This window comes from Typopeltis vanoorti, chromosome 5 (assembly GCF_054136105.1).
Source record: "Typopeltis vanoorti isolate ZY-2024b chromosome 5, IOZ_Tvanoo_1.0, whole genome shotgun sequence".
NCBI lineage: Eukaryota > Metazoa > Arthropoda > Arachnida > Uropygi > Thelyphonidae > Typopeltis > Typopeltis vanoorti.
Window position 1 is genome coordinate 46,830,913 of NC_143553.1, and position 27,270 is coordinate 46,858,182.

The following is a 27,270-nucleotide window of genomic DNA, read 5'->3' on the forward strand; positions in this document are numbered from 1 at the left end:
CTGAACAGTCTGGACTTGCAGAGCATGCCATCAACACTAGACTGAGTTCACCGAAATAAGACAAGAGTCCTTCACAAAAGTCAGTTCCTCACGGAACGGCTTTATAAAGAAACATGTGAAGCTTTACTTCACTCTCCCAACTTAAACAGATCCAATGGTCTATGTATATCCCCTTTGTGGAAGATAGTTAGGAAAGATAAATCAGCTAATCTTTCCTAACTTTTCAATTGTGTGTATGTATGTGTTATTATTATTATTTTTTTTAAAAATAAGTTGGGAAACTTAATGGCATTTTTTAGTTATCTTACATGAGCTACTTAGGTGGCACCCTTTGGAATTGTCAGTTAGTGTTTAATTAGCTTTTTACATGTATTGAAGATGCCTGTTAAACTAAGGCGAAAATTCTACTAATAAATAATTTACGAGTTAATTCCGTTATTATAATTTTTAAGTAAGCAGATAAGAGTAACTAAATGTTTGGTAAGACAATGGATTTTTTCTTTTTTTGTTTGGTGGTAGTGGTGAGAGGGAGATGGTCGAAGAGCTCAGTTGATTTTAAGCCATTTGTTAAAAATTCACCCGATTTCAGTAAAGACTAACAGATATCAAAACCTTGGCAAACAGAGGTTGAACTATTACCATACTGCTGGTAGCGGTGATATATGTAGCTTACAGTATGGGGGTTTTCTGTAGCCTGAACAGGATAAGGATCTATTGGGTAGTAGGTAACTAAACAGTCAAGGAAGGGCCTACAGTTACTGTTTTACTTTTCAATGGATCCTTGGATGTCTTCTTATTAATATTTAACTAGCTATATAAATTTAGCCAATTATTTGTTTTAGATGTCTATTTTTCTACTAAACAACATAGGTGATAATCAGTGCCTAATTATCTATACCAGATTAGCAATCCTACATGAAAGTGATATACAACATGCAAAGCACGTCTTTTGAGTAGAGTAAGTCAAAAGTTTGATTATCAAGCCTCCTGAATAGACTGGTGGCTTTCAAATGCTGTTAGAACTTAGGCGTTATTCCCACCCATGTAGAATCTAGCCCAAGTTTAAGTCTCCCAAAGTTCTCTGTATCTATCATTACACGAGTTTTGCTCTTTTATGAATGCAAATTGAACCCACACATGCCATGTTGGCTGATACCAATGGCAGTATTCAAGTACTGCAGGATGAACTGCTCAATATGCTGAACACCAAGCTTTGGACAAGTCTCTTGAATGCTTCAGTGCAAAAAGAACTGAAAAAAAGTAAAGGCCCACCATATCCAAAAAGCTTAATAATTTAGCAAGGAAGATAACTAAGCTGCAGATACTTTCAGAACACATGACAATTAACAAGTCACCATGTCAGCTCAGGTATGAGGATATCAAATCCCTCAGTTCCACTCACATTACCAATATCTAGCTAGACATAGCCAACATTTTAGTCAGCAGAGCCTCCAAAAGGAAACTTAAAAAGCTCTCAAAAATTATTAGATAAAATTGTATCCTGGCCTTGAAACTATTCAAAAACTTAAATCATATACTCCTAGGCCTCCTCAGATTTATGGGTTACTAAAAATACACAAACAGAACATATCCTCGAGACTCATAGTACTGGTTCTAGTTCTCTCATTACTAGTCACCTTCACCCATTCAAAAATTCAATGCGCTTCAAATCTAGCTCTTTGGATATCAGAGACATTGACATTATAGTCAGTTTTGATACAGTCTCTCTATTTGCTAATGTATACTTAAAAGAAACCTCCAAACTCATTCAGACTATCCCTCAGACATAGCAGCCTTATTCACCTTCAACCACACACTCTAGCTATTTTACCTGGGAGAGGAAAACCTACAAGCAGATTGAAGGCACAGTTATGGGCTCCCCACTTTTGGCTATCTTTAGATGGAACATTTTGAAAATATAACCCTAATCTCTGCCCCTCTCAAACCCAAAATATGGCTACACTACATTGATGTGTTCTCCATCTGACCACACGGTGAGGATATGTTAGAAATGCTTTTAGTATACCTCAACAGCCAACAACCAAGGATCCATTTAACTGAAAAAGGAAAACAATAACTGTCTGTCCTTCCTTGACACTATAGTTATCCAGCTACCAAACAGATCCTTATCTTTTCAGTCAATGGAAAATTCACTCACTGGAAGGCATGTTCACAACATATCACACTACTAACTCCTCCAGCAGTAGTGGAGGAGTTGGCTAGAATCATCTGCTCAGACCACATCAATGCTGTATTTATCACAACTGTGCTCTGTTTAATATGAAGCTATGTCTTTGTATTAACGATGAGTAATGCATCTATTGCACAGCCTTTCCAAGAAAGTCATGGCCATCTCTAAACTGTATCAATGTAACTGGTAAATCAGCAGATATGGGAAAGTTACAGCATTGATCAAATATTAATGCTGATGAAATACTAATAAATTGGAAAAAAATTCTTTTTGAATATTTTTTCACTTGATTATAGTATGAATTAAAGATGCCAACATATCATATTATTGGTTTAATCCTTTATCCAAGTGTAAGCAAAAAATTTTGCACATGAAGTAACATAACGACTAGGCTACTTGTATATAGAGGCTAATGACTTCACACCAATTGCTTTAGTATCCCATAATGAATGCATTATGGAAAAGGCCACAACCCAGACTCAGAAGTGATACCAAGGTTGAAATAATGCAGAAGTAATATTTCCATTTTCAAGTAGTCAAAAGATGTCACACTTAATTAGTAAAATACTATGGATTACAGAAAGATGCTTGAAAGTTTTTCACTTGATTATACTATGAATTAAGGATGCCAAGAAATTATATTCTTGGTTTAATCCTTTATCCAAGAATAAACAAAAAATTTTGCATGTGAAGTAACAACCAGTCTAGGTAATCATCCTGTCCATAATGCATAGCATTATACATTCTGTAAGGATAAGTGCATTGCATTAAGGGATAGTAAGACAATTAATGTGAAGTCATTAGCTTCTATATGCAAATAGCTCAGTCATGTTACTTCATGTACAAAATTGTTTGCTTACACTTGGATAAAGGATTAAACCAAGTATATAATTTCTTGGCATCTTTAATTCATAGTTGGAAAAAAGTTCCTGAAAGAACTTGCATATAATTTCCAAATTCATGTTTCAGTCATCAAATTTGGATACCCTTGGCATAAGATGAAACAACAGAGGCTTGAAAAAAGTGACACCCCCCCCTCCCCAAATGACCAAATCAATGGCAGAGATGTTAGAAAATGGATGAAATGTAAAAATTCTATTAAAAATGTTGGAAGATTTGCAGCCTCCAGCATACAGACTGCTGCAGTATGATTAGTAAAAGAAAAAAAAAAGCAAAATTCTTTGATGTCCTATTTCACCAAACTTAAAGAGGAGGAAACAATACCTCCTGCTGTAAAATCTCTTATTGTGAAATAAATTTTTTTTTTCACTTATATCAATTTTACGTAGGTCATAAAATATATAAAATTAGAAGTGTATATAACCTGCTTTAATGTATTAAACTTCGTATTATATTGTGAAAATAACAATGTATAACTACAAGTATATGTAACTAAAAGGATTAGACAAGATTATAGTAGTGAGCTGGAGGTGAACAATAATCTCTAAGGTCGCTGGAATATAGAAGTTTTGCCGCAAAGACCTAAAGTAAGCATAAATGATGTCAGGGCACTTCCGAAAAATCCTGGAAGTTTGAACGGTAAGACCAGGGACGTTTTTTTCGAAGTTTTCTGGTGTCTTGGGGGGAGAAGAGTAGGGAGTCCCTTGAGGAGTTGTTCAGGAGATCTTGGGAAGTTCGCTGGCAGGCAACCCCACTGCAAAGGGGATGGAGTCAGGAGAACCTTCCAAGATATTCTTCATCGAAAGTATTGATCACCGTGTATGCTGAAACCGGAGCAATTCCTAACATCGCCGAAGAACTTGCAAGATGACAGCCGTTGAATAGGACCTGATTGCAGACGTTTCGCAAAATTGAAGAAGGAACCAACAGAACTCACCCATACCTCTCATAAACCCCTGGACTTCACAAGATACTGAAAGGTAGTAAGTAGATTGCTCTACACCAGGGTTTACCAAACTGTGTTCCATGGAAAGTGAATAAGTGTTCTACAAGAAATTCTCCTGCAATTTGTCATTTTAGTTTCCTAAGCATTTTTCATGAATAAATATACATCATCATCAAATTCCTGACATGTACCCTCAAGGGGTGTACAGGATATGATAGTACAACATGAAAAATTTACATCATCACTAACTTCCTATCTACAATTTTCCTCTAAATCAGTCTGTCACTTCTCAAGACTCCAATATTATCATTATCAGATCTTATATTTCTATCGTCTAAGGCACATTGTACCGTATCAATCCACCTATATCTCGGTCTTCCTCTGGGTCATTTGCCTGCCAACCTGGTAGAGAACACTTGTTTTGCTAATCTTTCCTCGCCCATTCTGTTTAAGTGACCATACCACCTGAGATTAGCTCTGCTAATGCATTCCTGGATGCCGACAATGTCAAGTTCTTTCCAAATATCCTCGTTTTTAATATAATATTGCCATTGATGCCATCTGATTGCGCTTCTAATCTTTCTCAGGACTCTCATATCTGCAGTCTCTAGTCTTTGGGCAAGTGTTTTACTTCTGACCCAGCTCTCAGATCCATAAGTTAAAACAGGTTTGAACACTGTCTTGTATACAGCTAATTTAGTGTTCAGACTAATTTCTCTCTTATTCCATATGAATTTATTCAATTGACTTCGTACCATACCAGCTATGTTGATTCTGTTGTCTATTTCCATATTTAATTTACCATCTTCACTAAAAATTGTGCCTAAGTAGCTGAAATGTTTTACTTGTTCCACAGGGTTACCTGTTCACAGCACACTTTCTTTTTCATTTTCAACAATTCTACCTATTTAAATTGTCTTTGTCTTTTTAATGCTCGCCTTCATATCTATTAGAACAGTTATTCAATTTAGTCAGAACTCTTACAAACATGTAGCGGATTTATTTAGAAGAATAACAACGTCTGCATAAAGCAAAGAGCTGACATTAACATTTCCAATTCTGATATCATATTTAATACCACTTTCCTTCAAAATGTGATCCATTAGATAATGAATAACAGAGGGGATAATGTACATCCTTGTCTCACACCAGATTTAACATTAAACCATCTTCCTGTACTTCCTTCAATTCTAACTGCCGACTTACAACTCAAATATAGACTAATTATTGCCTGATATAATGCCCCATTGACATCATATAACTGTAGCGTATAGAATAGCTTCTCACTTGGCACCTTGTCATATGCCTTTTCCAGATTCTTTCCTAATATCCTCATTTTTAATATGATATTGCCATTGACGCCATCTGTTCACACCTCTAATATTTCTCAGGATTCTCATATCTGCAGTTTCTAGTCTTTGGTCACGTGTTTTACTTCTGACTCAGCTCTCAGATCGTAAGTTAAAACTGGTTTGAACACAGTCTTGTATACAGCTAATTTAGTCTGACTAATTTCTCCCTTATTCCATATGAATTTATTCAATTGACTTCCTACCATACCAGTTTTGTTGATTTTGCTGTCTATTTCCATATTTAATTTACCATCTTCAGTAAAAATCTTGCCTAAGTAGCTGAAATGTTTTACTTGTTCCACAGGTTCCCCATTCACAACACAATTAACATTTTCAACATTTCTACCTATTTTCGTTGTCTTTGTCTTTTTAATGCTGACCTTCACACTATATCTATTACAACAGCTATTCAATTTAGTCGGAGAATCTTGCAGACTTGTAGCAGATTTATTTAGAAGTATAACATCATCCACATAAAGCAAAGAGCTGACATTAACATCTCCAATTTTTATATCATGTTTAATACCACTTTCCTTCATAATGTCATCCATATAGATAATGAATAACAGAGGGGATAATGTACATCCTTGTCTCACACCAGATTTCACATTAAACCATCTTCCTGTACTTCCTTCAATTCTAACTGCCGACTTACAACTCAAATATAGACTAATTATTGCTTGATATAATGCCCATTGACACCATATAATTGTAGCATATTGAATAGCTTCACTCTCGGCACTTTGTCATATGCCTTTTTCCAGATCGACAAAACTTAAATACAGATCTTTGTTATATTCCCATGCTTTCTCAACTATTTGTCGTGAAGTGAAGATCTGATCCTGACAGCCTCTATTTGGCCTGAATCCAGCTCGTTCTTCACCAAGCTTTTCGTCCACAATTCTTCTCAAGTAGATCTTGCCAGGAACACTCAGTAGGGAAATACTTCTGTAATTCTCACATTCAGTTTTATTTCCCTTTTTATATATGGGTACTATTAGAGCTCTACTCCAATCAGCGGGAATTCGTCCCTCTGTCCAGGCTTTCTGAACTATGCAATGCAGCCACTGTAATACTTTTATACCACCATATCTCAACATTTCTGTCGAATATCATCTCCTCCTGCTGCCTTTCCACATTTTAAGCCTTTAATGGCTTTTTCTACTTCAAGTATGGATATGTATTCCTGACTGTATGTCTGTTGAGTGTTTTTTACCACTGTGCTATCACTGCTTGTTTCATTTAGCAATTTTTCGAAGTAATTACTCCATACTTCAAGGATATCTTTTTCTCCTGTTTTCATGTAACCTTTATCATCTCTAACTCCTTTTACAGCACTCTTTCCTCCATTTCTAAGCTTCTTCAACAACCTCCAGAATATCTTACACCTTCTTGATATTTATTTTATATGTTCTTGCCAAAGTCCTCCCATGACTTTTGTTTTAGCTAGTTTTACACAGTATTTAGTTTTCTTACATTTGTCTCTGTATTCTCTAAGAGCACTAGCTGACTTATTTGCCACGAACTTTTGATATGCTTTCTTCTTTTCCTTCACTGCCTCTTTAACTTCCTGTGTCCACCATGGAGTTCTGATTTTTTTTTTATCCTTCCACACAACCTCACCACATGCCTCTCAGCTGAATCAATCAGGGTTTTCTTCAAGGCTTGCCACTGAATCTCCAAGGTTTGGTTTCTATTCTCAAGCTCTTTCATTTTTTCTTCAATGATCTTTGTGTATTTTAGTCAACAGTTCACATCTGAAAGCCACTCGACTTTTATTTGCTTTAAAACTTTCTTACATGTTATTCTTTTCAATACAAAATTCAATTTTATCCTGCTCAAGACTAAATAGTGATTGCTTCCAATTTCAAATCCTCTGTACACTCTGGTGTCCTGCACCTAGGAGAAAACATCACTATCAACAATAACATAGTCAATGAGACTTTTCTTATTCCTTGCTCCATATTTCTTATTCTTCTCTCCATGTGAATTTGTGCACATTTTTATGTTGGAACATGGTGTTAGTAATAACCAGTCCATGACCTGAGCAGAATTCCAACAGGTATTTACCATTATTATTGGCTTTGCTCTTTTCTCCAAATTTTCCCAAAATATTTTTGTATGTCTGACAATCATTTCCTACTTTGCTATTTAGATCCCCAACAAGGACCAACTTTTCCTTTTTCATTGTGGCAGTTGCTTTTTCTAAAGCATCAAAAAATTCCTCCACTTCCACCTTAGTAAAACCTTCTGTGGGACCATAGGCACAAAGAAGTCTCATTGTCCAAAATCCCCATTCTGATATTTGCCCACATCACTCTACTTGAGACTGCCTGCCATTCAAGAAGATTAGCCTCATATTTTGTGTTAAATACTATGGCTACTCCTACTTTTCCTTGATTGTCATTGCCTGAATATAACATTTTGTATTTATTGTTCAGAAAGATCTCACCAGTTTTTGTCTTTTTTGTTTCAGTCACCCCTATTATGTCTATCTGGTACTTATTTAATTCCTCAGATAGCTCCATTTCTTTGCTGTTCAGGCTTCTTATGTTGATCTTTAACTCTGGTGATGTTGAGTTGGTTTGTGCTTTCAGATTTGTTCCAGTAGCTGATATGCTACTTTGTTCCAGGAACCAGGGCGAACTTTTCACTGTTCGCCCTGGTTCTCTGGCGAAAACAACGGGGGAGGGGCTTGTTTAACTGGGCGACGTCACAGACAGCATGAAATTTTGTCATGTTGTACCATCATTTTCTATATTAGTTTAAGCCAATAAGAATACAATTTGGTTGGCTAAATCCCAAATTTCCAGCCCATCGTCGTTCGTTCAGTATCCAGGTAGATACCCAACAGCGTGCACCACAAGGTGAGGATTGGACATTAGGTCAGAAGTCCTGGTGGTTCTCCGCATTACTTTAAAGGTTATGTGGAGGTCTCCTCTCAGTTATACAGCTTTGACCCTTAAGCACCCTTAAGGATAAATATTTTATAGTGGAAATATTCTGAGGAGAATAATATTTGTGAATATGTTGAAAAGCTCAGACCCAGAATGCCTAATAACATCTGTGTATCATTAATTTTCATACATCGAAACCTTTCAACATTTGGGAAAAGGAATACCACTGTTTATGACCGGTCATAAAAATTGCCTGCAAGCAGATTATAACAATGGGGGGTGTATCCTCTGTTCTCAAAACTGAAGGAAATGACATCTGTGTAGCAAATGTTGGTGACCAAGCGGCATATTTTTTAAACATGGAAATATTCATGAATCAACGTTAATTTTCATACATCGAACTCTTTCAACAATCGGAAAAGAGAATACTGCTGATTATGACCAATCATAAAAATTGCCTGCAAGCCAATTACAACAATGGGTGGCGTATCCTCTGTTCTCAAAACTGAATGAAATAACATCTGTGTTGCATATGTTAGTGACCAATCAGCAAGGAAGTATAAAAAAAATTTTTCTACTAAAATTAAAGATCAAGGGTAGTCTGCATCTGGTTCTCAAATCTAGTAATACTGAATACTGTCTTCGCAAGTTCGTATTGTAGGGTGAAAGTTTCAAAACCGTAGTGCCGCGATTTTTTAAAAGTAATAAGTCTGCAGATTTAAATTTTAATATGAATAAGAGACAAAGGACTCTGTTTAATTTTGGTGTTAAGAAATCTCTTATTGAAGGCATATGTGACGCAACAAATAGTGATTCATCCACCTACAAAAGCGATCTCCAGGATGTACAAAAGTAGGGGAAAACTACCAGCACACAGGAGAAAAAGTCTGCATTCACTAATAAGTACTTATAATATTATAAATTTTTGGTGATCAGAATGAGATATGTCAATGAAAATCAGCACAAATTAATTTAATGATGTTTATGTTTAACCTGAAGTTAGCAGAGCTAATCTCAGGTGGTATGGTCACTTAAACAGAATGGGCAAAGAAAGATTAGCAAAACTAGTGTTCTCTGCCAGGTTGGCAGGAAAACAACCCAGAGGAAGACCAAGATATAGGTGGATTGATACAGTACAAAGTGCCTTAGACAATAGAAATATAAGATCTGATAATGTTGGAGTCTTGACAAGTAACAGACTGATTTGGAGGAAAATTGTAGATAGGAAGTTAGTAATGATGTAATTTTTTTTTTCATGTAGTACTATCATATCCTGTACATCCCTTGAAGGTACATGGCAGGAATTTGATGATGATTATGTTTAACCCCTTAACATACAAAGACGTCTGTGACACATCTTTTGTTTATTGCACCAAAATTGATTTTGAATTTTGGTTTCACATATAAATACAACCGAATATAGACTCTAGACAATCTTGTGCCTATTTCCTTTCAGCCGAGAAAAGTTGCCAATGGCGTGTATTGGCTATTTCGTTTGCGTTTGCACAAATTCATCATTTTTCAAATAATGATGAATTTGATCCAGCAAATCATCCTCATAATTAATTAATGATCATCCACATAATTAATGATCAATTATTAAAAAATCAGCTAAATTAATAATTAATTAATACATTACAAAATAACCAAGCTGTTCCGTGAAAATTTCAGGATTTGTGAAGTGTTCCGCCGTCGGAAAAGTATGGGAAACCCTGCTCTATACTGTCCAAGATTCTCTGTGTAGATAATAAATGCTAGTCCTGTTTATTCAGTTGTAGTATGTAATAAGGAAGTTAGAAAGCTGAGCATTAGTCTGTATGTGCATAAATGAATGGTATAAGTTTGTATATTGCTTGTGTTAGCTAACACATGGAAAGTGTTACATATAATTTGTCTTAATTTTTTTTATCGAACTGAATGCAAGGCTTTACAGGCTAAGGATCTTTCACGTGATAACTAAGCTGAGTGTGAGATTTCTTTGTTTAATGTCTCAAGTTGTGATTCAAGCATCTGACAAGCCCATTACTGCTTGTAAAATATTTATCTTAATTAAAATAAACATGTTTTGTCTTATAAATAACTTGCCTGATTTTTGTTATCCAATGCACTGTCTCACAAAAAAACTAATCAGACCTGTGTGACCAAGGTAAAGTAACTGCCACGACTATACAATTCAGAGTTGCTTGAGATTAATGAACAAAGGGTTCTTATGTGCTTAGCAGAAAAATTCTCATGTTTGTAAAGGATAAAAAATTTACATAGTCCTTGATGGCGCAATCATTAACTAATATAAATTTTTCAAGGAATAATTAAACATGAGCATTAGCAATCTAAATTGAGGATTTCCTTAACTAGAAGTTTTTTCTTATTTTTCGACACCAGCACGTATAAGTGTATACCTTACAATGTTGAGAGGGGAGGAGTAAGTTAAGCAGATTATAAGCAGACTAAGGTCAAGTTATAGTATCAGGCGTGAGTTTTAAGATTAGAACATTTTTGGCGCAGAAGTTACCGTCTCCAAAGGAATTTAACGTAAGCTCAAGCAGACACAGATATCAATGTAAAAGGGGTGGGATTCATTAAGGATAAGAGTAACTAGAAAACAAAGAGAACTGTAAATGGCACAAGTCGACATTACAAATAAATAAACAATTAATAAATATCTACACCGATACTGTTGCACCACTGTCTGATGCTGAATAAGCACTTTTTTTTTTCTTTCAATAATTATTCTAATAATCCCAACATATGAGATCATGAGGAGTTCCTCGGAAGGCTTCCCCAACTCTCTTCAAACTAAAATAATTTATTCATCCAAGTCACTTCAGACATACAAGCCTAAAGTGTTCTCAAATACAATTTACTTCTTTATTGGTCTACAGCCCAAATCAAACCTTGGCCTCCTGGATTTGTTGCTTCCAATCCTGTCTATCCAAAACTTTACTTCTGCAGCTTCGACATTGCAATATGATGTTGCTATCTTGACTAATGGTGGTTATTCATCTTATTCTAGGTTAGGTTTTTCTTTTGGTCATTTACCAATAATTACTATTCATTTTCTTCTTAATACTATTTACTAAATAAAGAATTTATTTATTAAATACTATTTACTAGCTAAACTATATACTATAGAAGTTAAATAGGATTTGTTCATAAGCTTAGGTATTCAACAGGCTTTTGGAACATAACTTATAAGTTAACATCCTACTGTACACTAACACCCTACTGTGACTTCTGAAGTAAAGAATACAGTGTAGATAAGATGATTATTCCAAAATCAAGGAGGTGTGGTTGTGGACATGTCAAAAGTGTTTGAAAGATCACTGTATAATTACTGTGTTGAGTTAGATTATATGTTATTATGCTCCTTCAATATTATCTGAATGCTTTTGAGTACGTTGTATAAGTTGCCTTCAGCCTGGAATAAAAGTATGTTGGACAATATTCACATAAAGAAAAATTCAAAAGTACCTGAATATCATAATTTGCATGAAAAGTGATTAATACTTTCACAGTCATGCATTTACTTTAAATAAAGCCCTTCAGTAATCTAAACATGCCTTTTGTCTTAGGCAAGATGTCATCCACAACAGTTTAGCCTATACCAAGTTTAGGTGATATCAGTGATCAAAGTTTTAATTACAGTAAAACCCCTTTTTTGCACTTTTCAGGGACTGAAAGAAAAAAGTGTAAATAGCAGGAAATGTAAAAAAACGTTTAAATAAGACTAAAAGATGACTTACTGCTAGTATGTGAGTCTACATACCAGATTACAAAATTTAATAACTGAAAATAAATGAATTGACAATTACATTTATCTACTATTTAAAATAATTTTTATTTGTTGATTGTTTTCGCTTCTTTTTTTTTTTTTTTTGACATCGCACCAGATTGCTTTGCATCGAGTTCAGTGCTTGACCTGTTTTTTTTTAATATCGTGTTCAAAGTGGACACGGAGAGTCCAAGATCTTTTGCTAAATGCACACGTGTTCCAGAATGCCAATCTACACGTCACAGAATTGCCATCTTTTCTTCTACCAAAATACATTTTCTGTCTTTTTTCTCCATGTTACTAACATGGAAAATCCACCAGCGCAACTTGAAAGCACCTTTCACACACTAGCAGAAATTCTGCGATATCAATTCGTACTGTGATTGAAAAATCACGGTATCGCTCATCACTACATTACTGTGGCAAGTGTGCAGATCACTGTGATTGCGGAAACGAAACTACAGCCGAAAGTAACGCCACCTGGGAACAGAAATGCGCAGATTTCTGCAGCAATCGATTCAAAAATCAGTACTGCCACCCGAGAAAAAAACGCAAATCACAGGAAATAATGTCCACATCAAGTTGTTAATGGCGGGAAACATACGATGTATGTTTCCTGCCATTTAAGAATAAGCCTTAAGATGGGACCAACGGAAAATGATGTAAATGGCAGGAAAACGTAAATTGCAGGAACGTAAAAACGGGGTTTTACTGCATATTAGTAAATATATGATTAACTAGTATGTCTGGGCAAATACATGTCCAAGACCAAAGTGGTAAATTAAAGCATAATTAATGAGCAGAAACAGTTAACTTACTGTAAATTCTGTATAAGATGCTAAACTTATAGGTGTTTTATTATTTTGTGGATTTGGCAATTTGTTCCCATTCCTTTCCACTAGAACACCGCGACGAGAACGAGACACTGGGGTACACGAAGGGCTTTTCTTTTTTGATGTGCGCTGTAAAATTAAAAAAAACAAGAGATAGTTTTTATAACTTTCAGAATATAACTGTAAAAAAAAAAAAAAAAAAAATATACTGGAACTTATAAAAGTGTGTCTCTAAGAATTTAGAAGTGCAAGTTTTTAAAATGTATTAGAAATACAGGCACCTTTTGAGTATGTAATACTTGACTTACAAAAACTTTTCCTGGGAAGTCTAAATTATTTTATGTTATGCTATCGAACTTGTCCTTCATCTATTAAAATTAATATGAACTAATGTTTAAACTAATGGCAACGTTGTAGCCATAACATGAATTACTTGCAAAAGTCACTTCGGCTGAGGCCCTCTAGAAAATCTGCAAAATTTTTATCACAAAGGTGATATAGCACAAAGATTACGTTAAATTGAATCACAAAAGACACACCTTACTCTGTTTTTGAAAATCCAGTGAGAAGTAGATCATATGTCTGCAAGTTACTGAGAAGTTGAAAAAGCAAAGAAAGAGGATGCTATCCATTCATTACTTCATAAGGAAGACTGAATTATCCACACTGCAACAACCATTACATCATTTTTACAGACTTGATTCTGATAATGATTAATAAACAGTCAAACTATTTTCAGTGTTCATCCCAACATCTTAACTGTCCTTCATGCCAAAGTAGCTTATATGTACCAAAACTGCTTCATTACCCAGAAAAACAAGATCTAACACTCCATGACTTCAATTCTGAGTTACAAAAGAATGTTTCAGTACGTAGGAAATTGAACACTTTTTTTTTTGTTTGTTTCTCTCTCTGTCTTGCATTTGAATTTGAATTAATTTCATATCTTAGCCAAACAATTATGCACAATTACAGCCTGCCTAGCATCACAATATTACTATCAAATTAAACTGACATTATGTAACAAATTTTTCCAAGGATTCTGCACAGTAAATTTCAATAAAAACTATCCAGGAAAGAATTATATACAGATGGATGGAGAAACAAATCTATGTATTCTGTGAAATGTACATAAAAACCAGAATTCAGTCTTTAATAATTCAACCATTATCCAATGAAAACTAAAAATTCTGGTGTAGAACTCACTTTGACAGAAATCAGATGTACTGAATTATCATAATTGTGTGTGTGGATCATGTACAATTCATGAGCGGGATCTAAAAATATATTATGGTTCTTCAGTACATCAAACATCTGATTTCTGTTGAAGTCAGTTCTATACTAGAATTCTTAGTTTGATATGATATTATGATATATTAGTACTTCTATGATACCAGTGTTAAAAACATTATGGTTCTTTGTAAAAAAAATAGCTTATCACAATCTGACAAAAATATCTGGACTCCTGCTCATCCCAACTCTCTCTAATGTGAATATGGAGTTGGCCAATACTCTGCTGCTATAACAGCCTTCAATCTTCTGGGAAGATTTTCCACTAGATTTTAGTACAATGCAGCAGTAATTCCCTTCCATTCTTCTAGAGGAGCATTAATGAGGTCAACAGATATCAGATGATTTTGCTTGGCTTGCAATCAGCATACCAATTCATCCTGCAGGTGTTTGATGGAGTTGAGAGTGGAGCTCTGTGCAGGCCACTGAAGTTTTTCAACACCTATCTCATCAACCAATCATAACACAGACCTCACTTTACGGAAACTGAGTCGTGTTGACACAGTGAATTGCCTTCAAACTATTGCCATGAAGCTGGAAGCACAGCTTGTCTAATTCATTATAAGCTGCAACGTTAAGATGCTTCATCAATGGAACTGGATACCTACCCTGAACTATGATGCCTTGTCCGCCAAACTTTACAGTTGGCACAACACATTCAGGCAGGTGGCATTCTCCTGGCTTCATTCAAACCCAGACTTGTTCTTTGGACTGACAGATGGTGAAGCATGATTCATTGCTCCAGGTAATGTGTTTCCACTGTTCAGAGTCCAAAGCAGTGAATTTTATACCACACCACCCACTGCATGGCCATGGAAATCCATGTTCTGCAGCTCCCGATGAAGAGTTGTGGTGCTGATGTTGCTTGTAGAGGAATTTCAGAATTCAGTAGGGAGTGTTTCAACTAAGGATTGATGATTTTTTTGTATCATGCTCTTCAGCAGTTGGTGGTCCTGCTCTGTGATTTTACGTGACATTCCAGGTTGTGACTGTGCTGTTGTTGTTCCTGGGCATTTCTACTTTACAACACGGAACAACTGCAACAGGACAGAAATTTCCTGAACTGAGTTGTTGCAAAAGTGGCATTCTATGACAGTGCCATGTTAAAAATCGGTGTTCTCTTCAGTATGGCCCATTTTACTGTTAATGTTTGTATATGAAAATTGCAAGACTGTGTGCTTCCTTTTATATGTGTATGAGCAATGGTTACGATATATACAGCCATATCCACTACTACAAAGAGATGTCTGAATATTTTTGATCAGATAGTGTATGTTGAACAGTAGTCATCTTATATAAAAGATGAGGATTTCAAAAAAACCTAGAAATTAATTTTTTGCTTGTCTCATTCTGATTCTCTTACCAGTTTGATCTTATATTTATAAATATTCCACTGGTTAATACTTTGGAATAACTTAAACATTTTTTCCTTCTAACATTCTTAGAGCATAAATTTGACATGAATGCTGGTTACTTCAAATACCAATAAAGATTGTATAAACATAACTACTGTTGGTTTGCTTCTTTCACCTGTTTCTGCTGACTATTAATACAAATTTTTGTAAACAACAAATCCTTGATTCCGTAATTCTCGTCCTTTAGTATGACCATGCTCTAACAATACTTTATAATCTTTAATAACAGTGACTGCCTTCAACAAACTGTTGCCATGAAGTTGGAAGCACAGAATCATCCATTATTCATACATACGATGAACTTCATCACAATCTAGTTTACACTTGAAATAGAATCTTATAACTGCCTTTCCTTTCTAGATCTTCTGTTTCTAGACAACTAGACAGTTGCCTTCAGTTCTCAATCTACATAAAGAAAACTAATACAAGGAGATACAGTAATTTTGTAAAAATAAATGTCCTATCTAAAGTGCCATAAGAACACTTATTCACCATGCTTATGCTCTTTGTTCCATAAGAAAACTTTTAGAAAAAGAGTGTTGAAATTCATTAAATCCAACTTTCATTATACTGTATGAAATCCAGAGAAAATAAGAAAAATAAAGCAGAGTGAACTGAATGAAGTAAATAACTAAAAGAAAGCAAATAGTAGATATTTGCTTTCTTTTACAAGATATTAGAAATATAAAAAAGGTAAAGCATGCCCTTGGAAATTTATCAAGAGGAAAAAATGGGAAGCTACTGACCATGGAGAAAGAAACAATGGAAAGCTGGAGGAATATTTCTCTGAATTACTGGATTCTAATAAAAGCCAAGAAGAGAATGAAAATACAATACTGAGAATGTTACACAACTGAAAAAAATAAAAATACTTTTTCCATTAAGGGAAAAAAAAAATTAAAGCATCAGTTTGTAGCCATAATTAAAAGATACATGAAGAAAAAACATGCAAAAATTTGTTATTATGTATGAAAAAAGGAAATAGAGACTGCAAAGGTAGTTTGTTATAGTGGACAGTTTACTACAGTGAATTTTGTTTAGCATAGAATTATATGCTATGCTATTCTGCCTCATATGCTATTTGTACTGCCTGCGTGCACATGTCATAGTTGTATGTTCATAATTAAAAGATACATGAAGAAAAAACATGCAAAAGATTTGTTATTATGTATGAAAAAAGGAAATAGAGACTGCAAAATGTGGTTTGTTATACTGGACAGTTTACCACAGTGAATTTTGTTTAGCATAGCATTATACCTATGAAGTTTTGGTCTTGAATTTTCATCCATTTGTTAGTGAGAGTCGACTGTAACAGAGACAGCAGTAATAAAATTATTCTCTCTTTCAGTGGCTATTAAATTATTTAAGGAATTTACAACATATACATAAATATAGGATAAAGAAAGTTTATCCTATATTTCAGCTATGTCACACTGCCATCTTCATGGGAACATACAACTATGACGTGCACGCAGGCACTACAAAAAGCATATGAGGCAGAAGAGAGAAAACTACTGTTGTTCCTAGTGTTCTAAAGGTGCCCCTCTAGTGGGGCTATATTGGATTGTCTTGGGCTGAAGTTCTCAAGATGCAAACTTCCCAAATTTTGGGCAGTCTCATGCATCCAAATTTGTTGAGGTGTGAAAAGTTTTTTTTTTTTTTTTTTTTTTTTTTTTTAGAGCTGAGGCCGATTCCATGAACAATCTTTCATATTTAAATTTGTTGCAGTGTATTAATGTGACTTTCTTCCAACGTATTCTGTGGCAGATATCCAGAGGGCCGATCTGCAAGCCCAGAGTGGCTGTATTGGTGAAACCGGATGTAGTCTTTATGTTCCGAAATCCTGACATTTGCTGTCCTGCCTGTTTTGCCAAATTAGGACAGTTTACAGCTGCAAGGGACCTGGTATACCCAAGGTAGGTCTAGGGGAAGTAGCTGGTCTTTGGTGGAGCAGATAAGGGATGCCAATTTCTTATATGGTTTGTAAGAAGTAAGGTCATATTTTTTTAAGATTTTGGTTAACTTTTCAGAGGTGCCCTGTATATAGGGAACGGTGATGGATTTAGTGTAATCTTTGCTACAAAGGGAGGGTTGTAGTTAACTGGTTTTAATATTTTTTGGGAGTTGTAGCTATTGGCTAAGAAAGTGTTAAGGATGTGGTTTAGTTCAGTGGTTAGGGCATTATCATCTGAACAGATTAATTTTGCCTTGTTATATAGTGTTTTTAGAACCCCATATTGTTGTGTGTGTGGGGGGGGGGATTGTATTGAACGTATCTGCCTGTATGGGTAGGTTTTCTGTAAACAGAGAAAACTAAGTTTCTATCAGGCTTGCAAGTGATTAGAGTGTCTAGGAAAGAGAGACTGTTGTTTTCCCTCTTTTTCTAAGGTGAACTGGATTCTGGGGTGTTGGTTGTTTAAATGTGTTAAGGAGTAGAGTGTATCTGAGCATTATGGCCAAATAGCAAACACATCATGAACGTAGCGAAGCCAAACAGCGGCTTTTTGTGGGGCTGAGTTTAAGGTTCTCTCTTCAAAAGTGTCCAGGAGTGGAGAGAAAATGGTGAACCAATGACGAGCCACTTCCCCTAGACCTACCTGGGGTATACCAGGTCCCTTGAAGCTGTAAACTGTCCTACTTTGGCCAAACAGGCAGGAGAGCAAATGTCAGGATTTCAGAACACAAAAACTAAATCCAGTTTCACCAATACAGCCACTCTGGGCTTGCAGACCATGCTCTGGATCAGTGATTTTCAACCTTTTTCATAAAATGGCACATATTATGAAATATTAAAATTCTGCAGCACACTAAAAATATATTCTTTTAATTTTTTTTGATGATCTGGCAAAAAATAGGCATAATTTTGATTGATTTACACACACAAGATATTAATAATAGTAATTACTTATCCTTTTTGCTCCAAAAAAAAATTTAAACTATATTTTTGACATTTTGACTAAGAAAAACAGTACTCAAAATTATTAAAAAAATATTTATTGCTTTTTTCAAATGGATATTAAATGTATTAAATAATATACATACTTGCAGTTAATTTTAATGAGATATCTGAGCTTGATGTTGTTTCAGAATGTTTTGTGTGAGGTCGAATTTTAGATAGGCACACTCTTAAATCATTTTCGAAGGCAGTTAATTTTAATGAAATATCTGGGCTTGATGTTGTTTCAGAATGTTTTGTGCGAGGTCGAATTTTAGATAGGCATATTCTTAAATCATTTTTGAAGGCTTCCAGCCACGATCTATTTTTGTTCTTAATAATATTCATTGTGGAAAAGCTTGATTTGCACAAATATGATGTGGAGAATGGAAGAAGTGCTTCTATTGCTTTTTTGGTAACATTGGGAAATTCACTTCTTAGAGATAACCACAAAACGAAGTAGTATCTATTGCTGAATGTTTTAGTTTTAAACTTCTGTCATTTCTTATATCTGTTAATTAGTCCTCTTCTGTGATCATTAAATTTCCCAATTTACATGCACTTAAGACAAACGGATCTCTTATCCAATCGAAGGATGATATGTAAAGTGAAGGAAAATATTTTTCAATATTTGTATTTAGTAATCTTAAGGTTTGCAAAATTAGATCTATTAGATTTTCATTCAGTTTGCACTTTTTAGTCAGTTCAAACATATTTACTGCACTTTATTTTCTGATTCTTTCTTCCCAAAACATTAGTTTTTCTTTGAATGAGTTAATTTTGTCAGTGGAAGTAAGAATGTTTTCACAGTCTCTCCCTGCACACTTTTATTAAGTGTATTTAAAGATTGAAATAAATCAGCAAGAAATGCAACCTCACTGCACCAAAGCTCATCGCTAAGAAAATCTGATAACTCAGATTGTTGAGTTGTCCGAAAAAATTAGAATTTCCTCTTTTAGTTCATAAAATTTGATAAAACTGGTCCACGAGATAACCATCTCACTTCTGTATATATTAACAACTGCATGTAAGAAGCTTCCATTGAGGAGCATAGTGCTGCAAACAATCTCGATTATAACAGCCTGGCTTGGCTTTTACATAATTGACAATTTTGATAGTTTCATACCAATGATTTTGATGCTAGTACTTCTCTGTGAAGAAAACAATGTACAAAAATAATTCTAGGATTCTTATTTTGAGCCAGTGTAACAAATCCTTTTACATTTCCTGACATCGAGCGAGCACCACCCGTGAAAATATTGATGCAAGAATCCCAAGACAAGTTATGGCAATTAAAGTAATTACCAACAACATCAAAAATATCTTTGCCCTTCGTTGTTTCCGGGAGTGGTCGACAAAATAAAAACTGTTCTATAATATCTTCCTTATAAATCTACGGAAGGCTAGAAGTTGAGCTTTACCAGTTACATCAGTTGATTCGTCAAACTGAATAGCAAACATATCTGCTTCTTTAATGTGAGATACCACTTTCAACTCAACATCTTTGGCCAAATCATTAATACGTCAATAAATGGTGTTATCTGACATAGGAATTTTTAAAATTTCCTTTTCATATTCCATGCCAAACATGATATTAACAATTTTACAGCATGCTAGAATTACAGATTCTGCAATTGTGTGAGATTTCATGTTTTTAGCAACAATTTCTGTGATTGCATAACTGGCTTCTTGGGCTTTTTCGGACACAGTTACAAATTTAGTTCATTGTTTTGCTTGAATAATTTTATCCGGTAAAGTCTTAAAATATTCAGCCAGTTTTTCGCCTCGAGTGAGAATGTTTAGTAATTAAAATTATAATAACGGAATTAATTCAGGTAAAATATTATTTATTAGTATAATTTTCACCTGAGTATCACAAGCATCTTCAGTATAAAGCTAATTAAACAATAAATGACAATTCCAAAAGGTGTCACCTAAGTAGCTACTGTAAGATAACCAAAAAAAAGAAGTCAATAAATTTCCTAACTTATATATATAAAAAAAAAAAGATAAATTATATATACACACACACACAATTAAAAAAGTTAGGAAAGATTACCCGATTTATAAAGTACTATCTCCCACAAAGGGGATAGACGTAAACCATAGGTTTACATCTAATCTTAACACAAAGGAATGAAAGAAACCATAACTATATATATATACAGCCTATACCATAAGATAGATATAAAATAACAGATATCATGTGCATTGTTTCTCGTGGCACAGCTGAGAAAAATAAAAGAAATAATCAAAATACAAATGAAAGAAGGATTCAGTTGGTAGAAGAAACACAATGGCATTCACACTACCTTGAGAGACACATGCCATAGACTAAACATGTTCAACCTAATATATATATATAACTTGCTCTGAAACAGTTGCATCCTAAGTAATGTATTTTATTAGATACTATGTTTTGCACTGCAAAAAAAATGTTTCCTGTATGCATGCAATTTTGTGGGAGAAGACGTTTTTCCTTTGAACAGTCCTTTCATTTGTCTGTAAACAGAGTACATTTACAGACATTATAAAACCTTCTGTGGCATAGCATATATTCCACAGTGTATTTGTTCACTGTCTTTCTAAGACTAGAGCAGGCATGGAGCAAGCTGTTCTCGGTATTGTGGGAGGTAATTATTGACAACACACAAAAGCAAAAGTTCTACAAAATGGCACTGGAGACTAAAAACAGTAATCAGTAATTTATTCATCCAAAATTAGTAAAGTGATTACTGTTTGCAGAGCAATAAATGTCAAGGACATGAGACAGACTGGCTGAATAAAGTGTGTTCTGTAGTAAAGGAAACTTAGAAAGTCAGAGTCTGAGTTACCAAGAGAAGGGCTTACATCTACAGTGTATTTGGAAGGATAGCTGGTTAAGAAAAGGTCAAGGACATGATCAGCAGAATGGCGAGGATTTCTGATATTTTACTAGGCAAATGAGCTATTTGTGTTAGGTCATTGCCAACAGTAAATACCTCAGTAGACAACTCCAATGCCAAGGATCGTATTCTCATAAGCTCTCAGATCAATTCTTATGAAACTTCCATAAGTTTCTACAAACATTTGGCTTTGAAATAATGTTGGATCTTTAATATCCACTTTTCCTATGTAATTAAAAAAAAAAAATCCCTGGCCCAGCCACAGTACAAAATGTACTATGGATTTGCAAATAACCTTTTGTGGATGGGGACAATATAAAAACTATATATATTATATTTCCACATATCAAACTATAAAAACCAGTTTGATGTGTGGAAATGAAGAAGATAAGCAATTTGAAGTTGTGAATGTTGATGTCACCAAGAAAGAAGACCCAACTGTTTGGGTATTTGGAAAGCAAAAATAAAAGCTTGTGTGATAAGTAATTAATACAACAAAGTGTGCTGCAAGGAAATTTTGAGTGAGAACACAGAATACAGACGCAGAGGGTTTGTATTCTGACATACACATGTCCTGTCCTTGCGATGGATGGAACTGTGCAAAGTTTATCAGATTGTATTTGGTGGGGTGCCAGCTGAATTCCTGTCAGGAAAAATAGGTATCCACTGCATCTTATACCCTAATCATGCAGTAAGTAGGTGCCAAATAGGTAGACTATATAGGACACTTCACAAATGGCATCTTCATCAATAATAGTATTAAATATCACAAGAGAAGTGTATTAAATTATGTGATGGTATTAGATCATCATAACAAAAGACTATTCAGCGCTTATGTACCTACTAAGAGTTCACTTACGATGAATTGAAATAACAGACATCGTAGTGCCATGGTATATTCTATAGCAGGGTTTCCCAAATGGTGTTCCACAGAAGTGTTCCGCGAGGTCTAGTTTGGAGGTTTAAGTTGTGATGCAATAATTTATATTATTGTTAAAGCCACTAATGATGGCAAAGCGAATTTGGAGATTTTCTATAATATGCAAAAAAATTCATTATACTGTCCTTTACTTCCAGTGAGGAGGAAGCAGGGGGCATACAATGGCAGGTAAAAGACTCAAACATGCCTCACACAGAGGGAACTCAGTCTCCTGTCCATGCATGCACATCATACTTGGACCCCCTTCAGACAAAATCTTATAAAGACTAGGTGGCAGCAGACTAGCTGGTCAGGAAACCACCTAATTTATTGCTGTCATGTTCAGACCATGTACTATCTAGCAGCTGACCAGAGGAAAAATTTCATTTCATTTTACTGCTATATCCTCAAGGGAGGAGAGTTGAACTCTCCTCCCCTGTCTCACACATACTCAAGAATACTCTAATCAAATCTACAGTGTCAACTTTTCCACTAAGCAAACATGTAATATTTGTATATGTAAACCTCTGATATAGTCAGAGTATTCTACCAACTATAAGGAATAAATCATGAAATGTGAATATCACAAATGATAATTTCCAAACTGCAAGTATTGATGAAAAGCAATAGCTCTATAAATAAAATAACATATACCATATTTTGATGTATTTCACCACTTTTTTCTAACATACAAGATGTAATGAAGGTTCAAGCTTAGATGGAAAATTCAATAATATAATGTTTCAAGTCATTTGCAGTGCTAATGATTACCAGAGATGAGAACTAGTCTGATGTATTTTTATAGCAAAACTGATCCTTTAGCCAACACTTTATTACAACTCCTTAAAAGTATTTTAGTTCAAAAAAAAAACAACAACTCAGAGTTGTAAACAAAACCCCAATTACATCAAAAATTACTTGATAAAAATTATGCAAAGTGATTACAGTTCTTTTTGTTATCAAATCAGAAGATCATTTGACATATACCACATATTATAATTGAAACTAAAGTTCTTGCTACACCATCTGGTAATGACCAACACTTCTAAAATCTAACAGCATACCTCACTCAAAAACTTATATCCAAGGAGATTTTGATTTCCTAGAATGTCAGTGGAATAAGTATGGCTAATAATTAAAACTTAACTTATATGAGTACAGGAACATCATTTACTTACAGGTGATTTTCTTGAATTTTTTGTGGCAGATCTAGGGCCCCTGCTTACAGGACTGGAAAACACAGTAGCAGGACCAATTCTGCTTGTTCCAGGTGTTGTAAGAGGAGTTAACCTAAGATCATTTATCCTTCGCATTTTTGAAGGTGTTTTTCCAGGTGTTACTGGAACAAATCTTCGTTTGCAGGGTGTCAACATAGCAGACATTTCTTCTTGTTTTGCTCTTTGTTTATGCTAAAAAAAATGCCATTTTTGAAATTGATATTTATCAATAATTTTATATTATATAAAATGTCTGTAAAGTGTAGAATGTGAAAACATTTCTTACACCTCCAAAGAAACAACTTCTTAATAATGTTCATGATGGAACATTTCAATGTTGGTTTTAGATATATTACACAGATTGTTTATCTCTTCAGTCATGCCAACCCACTTAAATCTTAACTTAAATGGAGGCAGGTTTTTTTTTCCCATATTAAGATTAATTTCAATGTATGATTGAAGTTGAGGTTATCAACAAAAGAAGATTTATGATTATTTCTAAGTAAATCAAGTAAAATAATTTGTTTTTTACTTGATGAAAAGTAAAAAACAAATTTTTCTCCCCTGGCCAGTTTATTAAGTGTAAACATGTGCATTATTTTTCTTTGTATAAGAAACTTTTTTTTTTTTAGAAATAAACTTATAAACAAAAAGAACAAAATGTAGTGCAAGTCAGCCCTTGCTAGAGCAAGCTGTGAGGACTAAAGAGATGCTTTTTAATACATTTTGCATAGTGGAAGGTTTGCTATGCAAAATAGCATTGATGCTAAATGGTTTTTAGCTAGGACTTTTTAATAATCTTTTTGTAAGCTTACTCATTTGTGATAGTATACTGTATACACAAATATAGAAACAATCCAAGAGAATCAAAAAAACAATGTTGTAGACTTTCCTACCAACACCTGATGGCCTCAGCCCTAAAGCCTTTGGTGCTGAATCTATCCTTGATGGAACACATAAATGAATCCTAGAACATCTTTTGAGTTTAGCACAAAAATAAGCATATACATATACATATATATATATATATATATCAACTTGCATAATTTAAATAGTAAAACTGGCCCAGTTTTTTTTGCACTCCTTTGCCTTTTTGGGCTTGCAAAGTCTTTGGATTTTTTTTCAATGGTTACAGCTGGTTGTGTACTACATCTGAGCCTGGATTTTTATCTTGGACTATTTTGGTACACATACTCGTCTGAAAACAAAGTATTTTGAGAATCATTGTTTTTCCAATGTGAATGAACAGTAAAAAGTACTCATATTAAATTTATGGACAAAAACTACAATGCCCATGACAGGAACAGAACCAGCAGCTTTTTGGCTGGTGAGTGGATAAGCTAACCACTCGGCCAACTAGGCCGGCATCAAAATTATGTTTCGACATTTATATGTGTGTGTAATATCAAAAATAAACCTTATTAAACCATTCACTTAAAGTTTACAACTTCATAATTAAGTGTAAACTTAATTATGAAGTTGTGAATTATGAAGCTCTAGACCCTAGATCTCTTCCTTACAAACGATCCTTCAAAATATACAGTGAATGTAGTGAGCCCCCTGGGTAATTCTGACCACAAGCTAGTGCTCATCTCCTGCCCAATGCAACAACACTCACACAGCCACACCTACACAAGGGTAGTCTGGCATTACAACAGTGCTAAATGGGACAGCCTCTGAGACTACTATGCTTCATTCCCATGGTTGGACTACTGTTTACAGTCTTCCAATCCTAACATATGCACCGAACACATCACCAAAATAATCCTCACCGGCATGATAACATACATTCCCCACACCACTCTGAACTGCCATCCCTTATCCAAACGCTGGTTCTCCAAAAAATGTGCCAAGGCTGTGCAAACGAAAAATCAGGCATACCACAATTGGCTCAAATTAAGAACACTAACCTCTTTAGTACCTATACTGAAGCCCGAAACAGATGCAAAAAAGTATCAATGATTCCAAAACAGAATTTGAACGGGCCAAAAGCAGGAAGCTTGCAGCCTGTCCTAGCAGCAGCCATGCCTTTTGGTCTCTCGCCAAAGCAATTGGTCGCAACTTCTGCCCTACACTACTCCCCAGCTATCATACCCAAATGGCTCAATTGCAACATCACCCACAGAAAAAGCTTATCTCCTGGCTTCACACTTTGCCTCCAATGCATGCATAACCGACAATGGCAAATGTCCCCCAGTCATTCCAACTGCCCAACACACAATCTCCCCCTTTTGCCAGAAAGAGATCATAAACCTGTTGTCAAAATTAGACAAGAAAAAGCCCCTGGCCCTGATGGCATTCCTTCAATTGTCCTGAAAGTCTGTGCAGTAGAACTGACTCCTATCTTATGCCGTCTATACACACACTTCTACTCCACCGGTATATATATATATCCCAAAGCCTAAAAATTGGCCTATATTCAACCCATTCCCAAAAAGAGTGACAAATCTCTGCCTCTAACTACCGCCCTATCTCACTCACCTCAGTCCTATCTAAAGTGATGGAGAAAACCATTAATTCTCAACTCCTACTCTACCTTGAAGGTACCCAGCCTATTAAATGACACCAGCATGGATTCCGTTGATGCCGATCAACAGGTGACCTGCTGTCATATATCACCCATCTCTGGACATATGCCATGGAAAAATTTGGCAAATCCCAAGTAGTCGCACTTGATATCTCTAAAGCCTTTGACCAGGTCTGGCACAAAGGCTTATTAAGCAAACTCCCATCATTTGGACTGCCTCAGGACTTCTGCAGATGGATTGCCAACTTCTGTCTGGATGCACACTATGTGTGATGGTAGATGGCTCCCTATCCTCCCACTATCCAACAAATGCTGGGATCCCACAAGGTTCAGTTCTCTCACCGACCCTCTTCCTTCTATACATCAATGACCTACTTCAGTTGACCTCCAACCCAATACACAGTTTTGCAGATGACAGCACATTGCATTCCTCCCTTACATTCGATAAACCTCACCCTGTACAACTCACTTCAACCCACAGAACACCAACCACAACTTCCCTTAACGCAGACCTCCAAAACATCCTCCGATGGGGCTCAGATAACCTCGTCAACTTCAATGCTAGTAAAACCCAGTTCTGTCTTATTTCACACAAAAAAGAACCTTTTCCCGCCAGTATTATTTTCGATAACACGAAAATTCCCAGACAAGACGAAATCTCTCTTCTCGGAATTACCATGACATCAGGCCTCTCCTGGCATAAACACATCACAACCATTGCATCCTCAGCTTCCAAAAAAACTAGGCTTTCTATTTTGCTCAAGATGCTACTTCACTTCAAAACAACTGTTAACTCTATACAAATTGCAAATCCACCCAGCTATCGAATACTGTTCTCACATTTGGAGTGGTTTATTTATTTAGATTGATAAATAATCCATCTCTTACTGACTCATCCCCCCCACACACTCTCACATAGACACTTAGTCTATTTGTAGAATATAAACAATTTGTATATTCTACAAATATTTTCATGGAAAATGCTCATCTGAAACAACATCAATAATTCCCCCACTCTCTACTAAACCCATTGGAACACATACAGCCACCTCCCAACACCCCTTCACAGTACACCTCAAAACCCACAGAACAAGTTTCTTTTCCTCCTCCTTCATCCCTGCTACTGCAGTACTGTGGAACAATCTTCCCCCTGATGTATTTCCCAAGGAATACAATATACAGGCTTTTAAA

General features: G+C 35.2%; 1 protein-coding gene across 4 annotated transcripts in view; it reads right to left on the reverse strand.

Moving 5' to 3' along the window:
• The window catches only part of LOC150106358 (protein regulator of cytokinesis 1-like), a 203,418-nt gene that overhangs the window by 54,574 nt on the left and 121,574 nt on the right, over positions 1-27,270 (reverse strand). For all 4 annotated transcript variants that reach the window (XM_090392398.1, XM_090392399.1, XM_090392397.1 and 1 more), the window contains exons 10-11: positions 23,514-23,744; positions 12,877-13,020 (exon numbers count right to left, since the gene is read on the reverse strand). In XM_090392398.1, the coding sequence (XP_090248524.1) occupies positions 12,877-13,020; positions 23,514-23,744 (375 nt within the window). The remainder of the gene's footprint in view (positions 1-12,876; positions 13,021-23,513; positions 23,745-27,270) is intronic.